The sequence below is a fragment of the Leopardus geoffroyi genome, chromosome D4, assembly GCF_018350155.1.
Source record: "Leopardus geoffroyi isolate Oge1 chromosome D4, O.geoffroyi_Oge1_pat1.0, whole genome shotgun sequence".
Classification (NCBI taxonomy): domain Eukaryota; kingdom Metazoa; phylum Chordata; class Mammalia; order Carnivora; family Felidae; genus Leopardus; species Leopardus geoffroyi.
In genome coordinates this window covers 9,283,150-9,297,119 of record NC_059342.1, presented here as the reverse complement: position 1 = coordinate 9,297,119, position 13,970 = coordinate 9,283,150, and the positions used below count along the sequence as shown (strand labels likewise).

General features: G+C 44.4%; 1 protein-coding gene across 12 annotated transcripts in view; it reads left to right on the top strand.

Moving 5' to 3' along the window:
- Nucleotides 1–13,970, top strand: part of SMARCA2 (SWI/SNF related, matrix associated, actin dependent regulator of chromatin, subfamily a, member 2) — a 180,984-nt gene that overhangs the window by 59,004 nt on the left and 108,010 nt on the right. For all 12 annotated transcript variants that reach the window (XM_045468714.1, XM_045468707.1, XM_045468713.1 and 9 more), the window contains 7 exons: nucleotides 266–323; nucleotides 2,463–2,563; nucleotides 4,653–4,800; nucleotides 8,611–8,774; nucleotides 10,126–10,192; nucleotides 10,862–10,972; nucleotides 13,632–13,874. In XM_045468714.1, the coding sequence (XP_045324670.1) occupies nucleotides 266–323; nucleotides 2,463–2,563; nucleotides 4,653–4,800; nucleotides 8,611–8,774; nucleotides 10,126–10,192; nucleotides 10,862–10,972; nucleotides 13,632–13,874 (892 nt within the window). The remainder of the gene's footprint in view (nucleotides 1–265; nucleotides 324–2,462; nucleotides 2,564–4,652; nucleotides 4,801–8,610; nucleotides 8,775–10,125; nucleotides 10,193–10,861; nucleotides 10,973–13,631; nucleotides 13,875–13,970) is intronic.

Sequence of the window (13,970 nt, the reverse complement as noted above, 5' to 3'; positions counted from 1 at the left end):
TCAAAATAAATTGAAGCAAGCAAACAAATAAAAAAGCCAAAAAAACAATAAAACAGAAGTACTGGCCTCCTTTGGCTTCTTAGAGTTTTGTGCTCCTTGTACAATCTTAGAACTAAAACAGCATGACCTTTACCGATCTGGTTAAAGTTATTTCACCTGCATCTGTCATTTGTGCATAGAACATGCTAGTTAGGTCACCGGTGTACATATTGTCTTATAGTTTAAAAAACTAAGCCCCCTCTCGTTCCCACTCCTTTTCCTGTAGTTACGAAGTCGCCCCCCGATCCGACAGCGAAGAGAGTGATTCTGATTACGAGGAGGAGGTATGTAGTCACCTGTGTTTGGAGTGTATGGGTTTGAAAGTTAATGGGGGAGGCACCCGTGTCTGTCTGTCGTGTCTTCCTCCAGTGTTGGCCTTTGGGGGACGCCTGGGGCTGAGGGATGAGCCAAAGCCGTGATGGCACAATCCCCATGGTACAGTGACCTCTCGGGGGCTCATGGCCAATGGGGAAACTTGGTGAATTCTAAATTTATATGAATCCAAGAAAACAGAAGCTGACATTATGTTGGAGGGGACAGAATGGTCTTTTGGGGAGAATTGGAGATGGTTTACTTTGGGAAGGCAGCGCCTTGCCTTACCTGGTTTGCACTGAGACTTAGTCACCTAAAGGTTTCTGCAGTCCTGTAAGCCTTAGAGTGTATTTGCAGTCAAACACCTGGAGACTTAGACGAAAGGGCAACATGGGCTTGTTTGAATGAGGTTATTGACCCTCTTGGTTTCTCTTTAAACATGATTCTGGTTTGAATTCCTTGGATATACCCATGACCCAAGGAGAAGCATGTTTCTCAGTCTCTGGGAGGGAGCGGTCAGGACATCTAGAGCCTGGGATGGTAATTTTGGACACTTTTAACAGAACTTAAGAAATAATAGTAAAGGTTTTTTTTTTTTAGATCAACTGCAAAATGCTTAATAATTACATATAGAAGGGTTAAAAGAAGACTTTTATCTCCTTATGAGAGCATTGTTATTGAGTGGTCATTAATTCTGTTTGCCAGCCTTGGAAGAATCTTGGTTCAGAAAGTGCTGTGGCGTAGATCCACAGACTGGGTCATATAGCTCACCAGAGTTTTAAGACAATTGTCATTTTCTTCTGTTTTGTGCCCCCCCCCCATTTTTTTCCCCAAAGGAATCTACCATGAACACTTGTTAACTTTTACAAAGAGGAAAAAATAATAAAAGTTGTGTTGAGGAAAAATAATAAAAGTTATGTTAAAAAAAAAAGAAGCACCCCATTAAACTGCTTTGGGTTGCATGCTATTTATTTTTTATAGGCCCCTTTTGTTCCAAGGTCTTTGAAGCTTACAAAATCAATTTTAAAAGTGTTTCTTGTTTACTCGGATGAGTGTGTCCATAAGTGACCCATTGGAAGCATCTTGTCATTGGGTAAGAGAACCAGGGAGGGACAGAGATGAGATACAGTTAGGCTGCTGAACCCCCAGCTATCAGCCCAAGACTGACCCCTGCAGACAGCTCTAGGCAGCCGGGAGTAGAGTGAACTCTGACCCAGGGGTCTAGAAACCCCGAGTCCTCATCTTGGGTCTCCCACTCATGGCGAGTCATGTTCCCCTCAAAGAACTTCATCCCTTGCCTGGAAAACGAAAGACCTGTACTGCCTCCTTGCCAGACCCCCAGCATCTCAATGATCTGTTGTCCTAGGTTTGATTGTCAGTGTTAACATCATGTCAGTTCATATGTTTTCATTCAGCAGTTGTGGGAAAGCATTATTCTCTTGAAACCTGCTTTTGAAGAATTTCTCCTGGACTATCTGGAAGGGCTGAGCCTTCAACACCAGTGGTTGGTAGTGCACATAGCGAAGCTTTCAAACAGATCAGCAGATCATAGTACACAGTTGAGAGGTGGAGATAGTGAGTCCTTTGCCAAGTTATTGACAGTTTTAATCTAAATTCAGAAATATGTGATGTGAAGCAGTCACAGAAGGCAGTGTGTTCACAAGCTCCAGCCCCTCTACCTTGAATGCGTGGGGGACAACTGGCATTATCAGAGAGCATTTTTATGAGAAGGATCATAGTAAGCCTCTAAAGTCTGGCTTTGGAGAGAAGGCTCCAGAATGTTTCTAAGTGAGAGAAGATACGGTCTGCAGGACTCTGATAACCAAACAATGATAAATACCCACCTGCCATGACTTTTCCATATTCATTCTTGGGAGTGAGTGTTCTAAGGGATCCTCAGAGGGTTTCTCTTATTGTCTTCTTCAATGATTTAAACAGAAATGGAATGGCGTATTGCCTGGTTCAGGTAAGTATTACATTTACTTCCTCCCTTAATTGTGTTTCCTCTGTCGGTGAAGTTGAGTACCACCCGGTCGCTTTTCAGAAAATGCCTACCGTCGAGGTTCCCTCGCGAAAGTGGACTCTTTCCTGTGTCTTTGTTCCCTCCCCAGGATGAAGAAGAGGAGTCCAGTCGGCAGGACACGGAAGAGAAAATACTTCTGGATCCAAACAGTGAAGAGGTTTCTGAGAAGGATGCCAAGCAGATCATTGAGTGTGTATCGCTCAGTTTTCTCCCTTGTCCGTGTGTTTCAGGAGGATTGTGCTTTATGGATTTTCTTGTAGAAAATTTTGTCTAAGGAAGGAGGCCGACCGACCTTACGCCCACACCCCACGTGAAATGAATGTGGCGACGGAGGTCACCCACCGAGCTTTGGGGGCTCATCTCCTTCCTTCCTCCCAAATCCCCATCTCCAGCTCAGCATCACTCCTGGGCTTCTCCCCAACCTTGGCCTTTGGTGCCAGGACTGAACTGATCAGACCGCCCCTACTAGCTGGCTGCTCGGCTGCCCTTCCCACCTTGACACTCACCCTGAGCCCCCCCCCCCCCACCCCATGAGAAATGCCATTCCCTCCTGGTCCCTGCTAACCCCCGTCCTGCCCGTCTCCACAGCACCCCAGGACCCCTCAGCGCCCTCTTCTCCCAGTGTTCAGTTGCTAGCTCCATTCTTCACCCCAGCCATCCTCTGTGTCAACACTTTGCTTGTGTAGCTCTAATATTAAGAGAAACCTTGGAGGAAATAATATGCAAAATACAACATTTAAAAAAATTTTTTTAGTATTTATTTTATTTTTGAGAGAGAGAGAGAGACAGAGCAAGAGTGAGGGAGGTGCAGAGAGAGCGGGAGACACAGAATCCAAAGCAGGCTCCAGGCTCTGAGTTGTTAGCACAGAGCCTGACGCGGGGCTCAACCCATGAACCATGAGATGACCTGAGCCAAAGTCAGACGCTTAACCGACTGAGCCACCCAGGTGCCCTGCAAAATACAACATTTATCTATCTATCTATCTATCTATCTATCTATCTATCTATCCATCTATCTATTTGTTATTTAAACATTTATTCATTTTTTGAGAGACAGAGAAGAGAGCACAGCAGGGGAGGGGCAGAGAGAGGGGGAGACACAGAACCCGAAGCAGGCTCCAGGCTCTGAGCTATCAGCTCAGAGCCTGATGTGGGGCTTGAACTCATGAAATGAGAGATCGTGACCTGAGCCAAGGTCAGACACTTAGCTGACTGAGCCACCCAGACGCCCTGCAAAATACAACATTTTAAAGTGATGAGGTTTCTGGGCACCTGGGTGGCTCAGTCGGTTGAGCATTCGACTCTTGGTTTTGGCTCAGGTCATGTTCTGATGGCTTCATGGGTTTGAGGCCTGCATCAGGCTGTGTGCTGACAGCCTGCTTGGGATTCTCTCTCTCCCTCTCTGTCTCTGCCCCTCCCCCATGTGCACTGTCTCTGTCTCCCTCAAAATAAATAAATATAAATTTTATTACAAAACAAATAATAAAAGGGATGAGCTTTATTTTATTTATTTATTTATTTATTTTTAATTTTTTTTTTAACGTTTATTTATTTTTGAGACGGAGAGAGACAGAGCATGAACAGGGGAGGGGCAGAGAGAGAGGGAGACACAGAATCAGAAGCAGGCTCCAGGCTCTGAGCCATCAGCCCAGAGCCTGACGCGGGGCTCGAACTCCCGGACTGCGAGATCGTGACCTGGCTGAAGTCGGACGCTTAACCGACCGAGCCACTCAGGCGCCCCAAAAGGGATGAGTTTTAAAAGAAACACCCAGAAATAGGAAATAGGCCCCACATTAGGAAACTTTGTTTTCTCAGTCTGCCATTCCTCCTTTACCAAAGGTCTAGAACCCCACCCCCACCTTTGATGGTCCTCACTGCTTGTGGAATAAAATACCAGCTGGTTAACAAGACATAGGAAGCTGAAACCGGCCTGTCTTTCCTATCCCTTTGCTCCCTCTCTCAGCTGCTGGGCAAGCTCATGCTCGTATTGGTCATTGGAGGTCAAGCGGGCCTGCACGCAGACCCGGATTCCACTACTTTTTATGTGGCCCAGACAAATGAATTAACCTCTGTGAGCCTACAGCTCCCCACAAGCGTAAAATGGGGATGGACAGTACTCAGTCTACCTTGCTAATTCTGTGAGGGTTACAGATCGTGTATTTGAACTAGAAGACAGGAAGTAGGTGATCGATACGCCTGCAGTACTCACTGCAGCTATTTTAGGCTCCCCATTCAGGCACCAAATTATCTGAGGATGATTCTCCACTCTCTGTCCCAGGACAGCGAAGCAAGATGTGGATGATGAGTACAGCATGCAGTACAGTGCCAGGGGCTCCCAGTCCTACTACACGGTGGCCCATGCCATCTCGGAGAGGGTGGAGAAGCAGTCCGCCCTCCTCATCAACGGGACCCTGAAGCATTATCAGGTAATGGGTGTGGTCTGTGCCCTCCTGGCAAGTCACAGTCTTGTACCTAATTTTCGTCGGAGTGGGTCTTGCACAGGCGCGTGTCGATTGCTTAAGAAGTTTGGTGATGGGGAGGCATTTGGGGTCCCATTGTTAAGATGATTCTCTTCCGTGGTGCCTCCCATTTTTGTTTCAGAGCACTTCCATTTTACCACCTGACTAGGGCATACCCATTTTCTCTTCCATGATTTTCGGGTGAATTGCGTCTTAAGAAATATGGGCTTTAACATTTGGAACAGTTTTCTTGTGGGTCTCTGCACAATGGGAAACCCAGCCACATTCTGTATGTAAAGGAACATCTGTGTCTCGTCTTGAAGTAAATGAAGCAATTTTTTCAAAACTTGCAGTGGTGGCTAGAGTTTAATGCCATGGATTCAGCTTCTGGGAGCCGCTGTCTACTATATTTATGCTTTTTTTAAGACACCATAAAATGGGGAGCTCTGGTGAAAAGTATACTGTAAACATAACAGACGTTGCATTTGACCTGTTGGAATCAGGTCAGCTCCTGTCTTCTACCTCCTGCCACTTTGGTGTTTCCCAAAGTGTGTTCCTTGGAACATTTGTCTCAGGAGACGTACCTTAAAAAGAAAAAAAAATGTCCTGTGGTCAAATAAATATGGGCAATACTATCAGCTGTAAGTAGGATTATTGCATAATTTAATATCGCAAATTTGGATGCTTAGGAGCGTGTATAGAAGCCCTTCCTATAAATACCAGGCATAACCCAGGACTATCCTGAGCCAAGCAGACATATGGGCACCTTGGAAGTGACCCTCCTGGTAAGCCCTGCTGTGCAGGAGCGCATTCACGACTCTGCAAAAATAAACGTGTGACCTGTGATTGCACATCAGCATCCTGCAGTGAAATAACTTTAACTTCCTAATCCCCAAATTTCTTTGACCACCAAATTTTATGTTGATATATCCCCTATTAACATGCTATAAAATTAGTGTCTTGGAATATACCTCAGGAAGTATTGGTTTAAGTTGTCAGACTTCTTGGACTCGGCTCCTGTAAACTTTTTTTTTAAATTTTTTAAAAAATTTATTTATTTTCAAAAGAGAGAGAGCCCTAGTGGGGGAGGGGCAGAGAGAGCAAGAGAGAGAGAGAGGGAGCAACACAGAATCTGAAGCAGGCTCCAGGCTCTGAGCTCTCAGCAGAAAGCCCGATGAAGGGCTCCAACCCACGAACCAGGAGATCATGACCTGAGCTGAAGCCAGACGCTTAACCAACTGAACCACCCAGTCGCCCTTCCCCTAAACTCTTAATACTGGGCACTATGCTTGCTGCCATTGTGGGGGGTGAAGGTTGCATTGCCCATTGCCACAGTCCCCTTCTCGATTTGAATTAAGGTGCCAGCAGTCTGTACCCACTGCTGCTTTTGCATCACCGGTTCAAGTATCAACCTGATGTAAAAGGTCAATTAGTGATATCGTGAGAATGGTTTTGACCTTGGGGATGCTCTGAAAATCTCCCCAGCAGGAGCCCCTGGAGCACGCTTGGAGAACCACTGTTATGGCTGTAGTAAGGTCATGGTTTCTCCAAAGACCATGCTATTTTCACGAGGTTCCGAGTTGTTTTCATCGTACTTGGCATAGATGTCAACTCAGTTTGTTCTAGTAAACTGTTGTCGGTCTGCACGGAGAAGATGCATACTTTGGAATGTTCATAAATCAGTGTTAATGCCACACCGATTTCCTCCCGCCATCCAACACCTTTCTAATCCCCTGACATCACAGTCCTTTCACACGTCTCCCCGGTTTCTGGTTGTGCGTTTCATGCCCCTCCTCCTCTCCAGGCCACTGTAGATTTCCTGAGCATGCGCATCAGACCCCTTCCGGGTTTTCGCTCCACGGAGTTGCTTCTCACAAAGCTGCGGCTCAGCGCCTTCCTGGATCTCTGTCCACGCATTAGCTTTCTGTCACCTTGCTCCTTGGCACATTTTTTTGTGTCATTAATAGTTCTGTAACCCTGGCACTGTGGATGGGGGTGGAGGCGAGGCTCTTCTGCTGCTTCCCAGGAAAGCCGCACAAGTGTGCTTCGCTGCCCGAACCCTCCAGTTCTGCGGTCTAGGGAAATCCAAATCCCTTCCTACAGTTTCATGACTTTCTAGTCTCCTGTGCTGCCCACTCGTGCTCCTGTTTTATCTAGGTTGAACGCAGATGCAAAATTCAGCCCCTTTGCCAGTTTTCGTTAAAAAAAAAAAAAAAAAAAAAATTCCACTAAACCACTGTTCAAATGCTTTTGGCGTTTAGTTGACTTTCCAAAAGGTCTGGTGGTCTCAGGGTCCTCTTGCAGTCATGCAACCCCTCCCACCCGCCACTGTGGTGGCCATTCATTTCCCCTCTTGCCTTCTCTATCTTTGCCGGTGCCCTCAGAGCCCTCCCTGTTTCTCCCATCTCCTGGTGTTGCTGTCCTGCAAAATCCTGTAGGATGATTGGGCGTCTTGCATGGTACAAGGTAGCCCAAGTGGCCTATGGAGGTATTTCTGCAGACCTGCTCGATACAATTGCATATGTGTGCTAGTACCGTTTTAAGTAAGTTTATAGTATTTATATGTATGCCACATACTTTCAAGCACTTCTTAGACCATGTGTATGTGTGAATGCCTTTTGTCTCCTCTTGGACTGGAAACTTCTGAAGGGAGGCATGCATCCTCCACACCCCGCATCCGTCTTCTCTACCTCGGTGCATGGTCCTTTGCACAGAACAGTCACTTAATAACTAACGAAAATCATTGAATTACTCGCTTTGTTCTTAACATAAAATAAATTAAAAGGAACATTTCCCTAAGTATAACTTCGTCAGCAAGCTAAGTTGGTTTCAGCAGATACGCGTATTTGTGTGTTTGTATATTTATACACATTTACTTCTGTGTAATATGTAATACATCATCTAGGTGAGTAGTTCTATGTATTATGTAACATGTAAGTGTGTAAATGTAGATCACGTAAATAAATACATTAAATTGCTTCTACCATTGAAATCCAACATGTGTGGGATGGTAGTGGTATTGGTGGTTGGGGGAAGGAAGTGGAGCAGTTCCGTATCTTCACCCAAGCTTTCTTGTAGTTAACACAGGAACCCCAAAGCCGCATCTCTGGTGCAGAGCTCTTGTACTTTAAAAATCTGTGGGACCTGTTTGCAGGTAGTCAGCTTCCAGTGCGCTGCCCATGGGGGGCACCCACATTGCAAAGTGGTGCCTGGGAGCTTTTTCTCCACCAGGAAATGTGCTCCTGTGGACCCAGCAGCGCGCCCCTGGCTCCCCGGTCACCCTGCTTCCTCCCGGAGGGGATCCCGCCCCGGGGGAGTCTCTACGTTGCCAAGAAGGCTGTTTCTAATGATCTCTGATCTGTGTGCCAAACCTGCCTTCTGGTTTGTTTGTCTCTAATCCTCACATTGGCTTTTTGTTCTTGGAGTGGTTGGAATGGATTTTAGTTTGGGTTTTCTTCATTTATAATCACTGTGGAATGTCATATACTGTGAAATGCTAAGTAGGGATGAGCAGGAAAGCTGCTTAAAATCCCACCAGTATGCTGCAGCCCGTCATTTCTAAATCTGATTAACACTTAGCACCTGCCAAGCAGCCGGAATGATTACAGGCTCATATTTTAAATTCTTTTTGTGTTGGTGCTTCCCCCCACTTGCCTACTGTGGGAAACGCAACCTACGGCACCGAGGAGTTAAGAAGTCACAGCCTCACTTGAGTTGTATTAGTATTAATTACCTGTGCAGATCTTGGATAATTGAAGCAATTACTCTTCATTTCAGCTCCAGGGCCTGGAATGGATGGTTTCCCTGTATAATAACAATTTGAACGGGATCTTAGCTGATGAAATGGGGCTAGGAAAGACCATACAGACCATTGCCCTCATCACTTATCTGATGGAGCACAAAAGACTCAATGGCCCCTATCTCATCATTGTTCCCCTTTCGTAAGTAAAGTCATTTATTTCGCACTATCTTTCCCTAGGTTGTAGATTGCCCTCTTAGTAGCTCATCTTTGTTTTTTCATTTAAGGCAGAATTTTAGCAGGTCGTGGGATTACCAAGAGCATCTAATCTGGATTTAGGTTTTCACTGCCCACCCTCCCCCTCAACCCCCGGCCTCTTTGAATGGCTGTTTAAACACAGGACAAAGTGATTTTATCAGCCATTAGCCCTGTAGTCTACACAGCCTGCACAGGGCACAGTTAGGTCTTATTCATTGTGACACCTTAAGTGAATCCCGAGGTGGAAAGGCTTGGACATATTTTTTTTTTTTTTAAAGATTTCTTTGATAGCTTTCCCTTGTCCCATTTCCAAAAGGTTGCAGAAATTCAAAAAGTATGTCTTATTCAACCTGCCTTCGCTCTATCTTTTAAAGCAGAAGCTAAATCACAGTCGTAACTGAATTTTGCATTAAACTGCCTTTGGTACATGCAGGTTAATTTCAGCCATCAGGATGGGTCTTGCTGTTCTCCATTCAGTTCCCAGAGCCTGGCCCACTGTGCGTCTCCTCGGAGGTCTTTCTCTGACTCTTCTGAGAGAAGGAATACCTGTTCAGAAGAGCCCCCCTTCCAGAATGGGGTCTCTGGCTGTAGGTGTTAGATTACAGTTTTAGTCCCTGAGATCTTTGTCAATCCCAGTGTTGGTACAGTCTTGGACCTTGAGAAAAAAAGGCTTCTGGTTTAGCCTTTGCAAATTCAGTCCAAACGAGGACTATTTGCAAGCCTTCTGAATCTGCATTATCCAAATCCGTGGTATTTAGACATCCTTTGTATTATATCTATGTTTCAAGTATATATTTTGCTCTTTACCTATATTGTTCATGTTTGGACTCCTATATTACGGTGATGTTTTCAGGGATTTAAAAAAAAAAAGGGCATTCAATGTTTTTCCCTTACTCTATCTTCACATATTTATTTAATATTTTCATGTGCTTTTTATAAAATTTCTTTTTCCTGACTCAACTTTTCTGTGCACTTACACGGCTGCTTCTAAAGAGTCCCCACATCACTCTGACAAAGGCTAAGGTTTTTCTTCCCCCTCTATGTTTATGCATTAATTTTTTTTTTCCTTAGGAGATTTCTTAGGAACTCACACACACACTTGTCATGCTTTGGGGCGTCTTATTCTCCACTTATCTCTTACTTCCACACCTTTAAAAGAGATACTTAGTGGAGATAATTTATACTCTCTAGCCCCTTTCAAGGTGAGGCCTGAGCATCAATAAGAACATCTTTTTAACCACTAATTTTTCATACAAATGTCTTTTTCTCTGAATGTTTTCTTTTTTGTTCCATAGGACTCTGTCTAACTGGACATATGAATTTGACAAATGGGCTCCTTCTGTGGTGAAAATTTCTTACAAGGTTTGGAATGCTGTATTTATATATAAATGTGGAGAAGCAAAAAATAGACCCTATTTTTTTTTTCTTCGTTCCATATGCACATCTGTGAACTGTATTTGGTTGTAAAGTTTTGTCATGTACATCATGTACCAAACAGTGTGAGTTAATCATCCCAAGAAGATTACTGTAATAAACCATAATTACTTTCAGATAGTGAAATGCAGAAGAAAATTGTTAATTATCATATTGCGAGGTTTCTGATGAGAGTAATACAAATGACAAATATCGCGCATTCCGTGTGCCTCTATGCCCACGGTTCCCGCAAAGTTCGCAATTACCCGGGCGCTTGGGCTGCCTGCTGCACGGTCCCACAGAAATGAAGCATTCCACCAGGGCAGCAGGGTCTCTGCTACCTCGAGGTTGCCATAATTTCCTTTTCTCTCTTTCCCCACCCTCAGTTTTCACTGGGAAAGCCTGTCTGTAAGGGTCTGAAAACTGTCCAGATGTGTGCGATTTTGCCAAGCACTTTCTTCCTGGATAATGGATCTGTATATGATAATGCATATATGTGCAATTCTCAGTCACGTGTCTGGGCTCCATTAAGCCATGAATAGTGAGACAAAATGCTCACATTACTTCCATTGGGATATATATATATGTATATATATGTATGTATTTCTTTCCATTCAGGGCACCCCTGCCATGCGTCGCTCCCTTGTCCCCCAGCTGCGGAGTGGCAAATTCAACGTCCTCTTGACTACTTATGAGTACATTATCAAAGACAAGCACATTCTTGCAAAGGTATGTTTGAAAAAAAAATTCTTTTACCTCTAATTATGGACCATTGCACTGGAGCGTAAAGTATTCCCCAAATTATACTCGCTACTATAATTTGATCATTAGATGGCTTCTCTCCCTTCCCCTTGCCCTCTCCCTCTCGCTGTCTCCCTCCCTCCCTCTCTCTCTCTCTCTCTCTCGCTCTCGCTCTCGCTCCCTTGCAGAGTCAGATATATTTTGGTCTTGGGTTTTAATTTTATGCATGCTTTTTTTTTTGGCATATGTCATTGATTCTGCTTCTCTTACCTAGCCTCTCATAGTTAATGAGTTTACATCTCTTAAGAAATTCACCTGGGTTCCCTCTGCAACTCTTTTTCTCTCCAGTGGCCCTGAACCTGCTTGTGGAAGAAATAATTGTTTTTGCTGCCCTGGGTTATTGTCAGCCGCGTGACTTCATTCCTCTGGTGCCTTTGTCTCTCCAAAGATGAGTGGGCACCTCTCCATACAAACATTCATCCAGGCTGGGGCTTTGGTGCTATTCCTGTGTTAGGTTTTCCTGGTAAAATAATGGGCTATTGTTTGAATTACTCTGGGCTGTTTCTCTATTTACTTGAAGCTGAGAGAGGCTTGTTTTTCCACCTGCAACCTTCATGGCTCTTAATTTGTACGTCCTAAGTTGTCCTTTAGCCATAAAATAGAAAAGTGTTTTTCACTTACATCACCTTGCCTCCCGATGCGTTCTTGCCGAATGACAGAAATACATTGGTTCATGGGAGCAACTATGAAAACTTCCTTTTGTTTTCCCCTTTGGTAATTTCTTTTTCCCCCACGGTGCTACCGAAGTGCTATAATCTGAAACTAAGTTATGGCCAGAACTGAACGGAATCCCTGTTTCTTGGACCTGTTCTCTCTCTGCCTTAAACCTTTGCTCTGGGAATGGAGTGCTCCCTTCGTGGCATCACAGGAAGTAACATACAGGAAGTGTGCTCCCAGGGGGGTTTAATAATTGAGATGACAGTGGCAATAGTGCTGTGTTCCTGCTCCTCCGGCTCAGAGATGAATTTGACATTGAACATGTCAAAAATGACATGTTTTCAATATTACTGCGGGAACGTGTTTGCACATTTGAGATTCTTAAAAAAAAAAAAAACACCCTATCACATCTTCTGCGTATGTATTTCAGAATTCATCAGAGATGCCTGGTAATGAGATGAATTGCTTTTATTTGTTACTGAGGCTATAGAAAGGGGTAGTGATATTTTGCCCAAGCAGAAGACCTAATTGGGAAATTAGCAAATTAGCAAAATCAGCGTCCCCTGATTCCTTGTTTGTTAGGTCATAAGCTAAATTAGGAAACTAGATTAGAATGCTTACTTGAATACATTTTTATCTGCTGGCCTCTTTTCATGCTGTTGGTAAGCTTGGGACAGTGGTCCATACAGCTTGGTTCTTAAACGCTTTTCTTAGAAATGGTGAAAGAAGAGTAAACAACCCCAAACTCTGGTAGTTTCTTTTACCCGAACATCCCAGCCTGGCGGATGATTTTATTTCTTTTTCCCCGAATTTTACTGTCACTTCTCATGAGGAAGGCAGGAACCACCTAAAATACTTTGCTAGTCTCCCTCCTCTCTCTGGGAGCTTTGCAGCAGGATCCAGGGACATCTGAGTACCGGATGCTTTTCTTGGCCATTTCCACTGTTTTGTAGGGAATGAATAGGCTTAGTGGCACATTCCTTATTGTTTTCACTTAAAGAAACTGAGACCAGTGACCTTGAAGAGGGCTGAAGGGTAAGTTATGAGAGAGGAAGGGGCCAGTGTCTAGTAGACTTAGGAGGGAGGATTGTGTCATATGGCCATTCTTTATTTTTAAAGCAGTAGTCATGCTGGGAAAGAAGATTGTGTTTAATTCCGAAGTTCTGGCACAAATAGAGGGATGATATTTTAGCATTGTCTTCAGTGCTAGTGAGTATGTCCTTTCATTTTAGCTATCTCAAAAGAGTGATCCTAGATCTGGAAGGTAAGGGATTTGTCTGAACCGAGAGACTCCCAAGTTGCCAGATCTTCTTCTTTTTTAAGAGAAGCTGGATGTCCAGATTTTTATGTGAAATATTCCAACTTTTAAATGTTAGCAACTCATTCAAATTAAAAAGAAAAAAGAACACTGAGCTGAGCCAAGCCCCAAAGGTACTAGTCAGCCAATATAATAATAGAAAAGAAGGCATGAAGCCGGAAGAGCTCAGCTCTAAGTACCTGCTGACGCCACCTTGGAAAACCAGTCAGTAATCTCTGCTTTAAGTGGAGAGCTCTATTCTGTACTTTCTAGGAGCAGAGGCAGCATGAACACAAAATCTGAGATAGCATCAATAGGAGGGGTGTTGGGGGGCGAGACACAGGAGCTAGTCCTGGCCCGACCACTTCATTCTGGGCTAAGTTCCCTTCTTTGGGAAGGGCGGTTTGGAATCACATGGCCCCTATGCAGCATTGTGGCTTTGACGTTCCATCATCACATGACGTCTTACGTGATCCATCAGGTATGGGAAATAGACTGTTGAGATTCTTTTATGCTAGGGGGAATCACACTGTATTACTCACAAAGTATGAATTCTTTGGTTTTCCTCACCACTGCCTGCCTGTGGTATTTTCCCTAGCTCACCACATGTTGGTCCTTCCTCATGTGTTACAGATTCGGTGGAAATACATGATAGTGGATGAAGGCCACCGAATGAAGAATCACCACTGCAAGCTGACTCAGGTCTTGAACACTCACTATGTGGCCCCCAGAAGGATCCTGTTGACCGGGACCCCACTGCAGAATAAGCTCCCGGAACTCTGGGCCCTCCTTAACTTCCTCCTCCCCACGATTTTTAAGAGCTGCAGCACATTTGAACAGTGGTTTAATGCTCCATTTGCCATGACTGGAGAAAGGGTACTGGTCTAACTTTTGTGTTTTCCACGTATGGGAATGAAATGAACATAAGGAACCCAAAGCCAAGAATGTTAGCGCCACAGAAAGCCCGTAGGG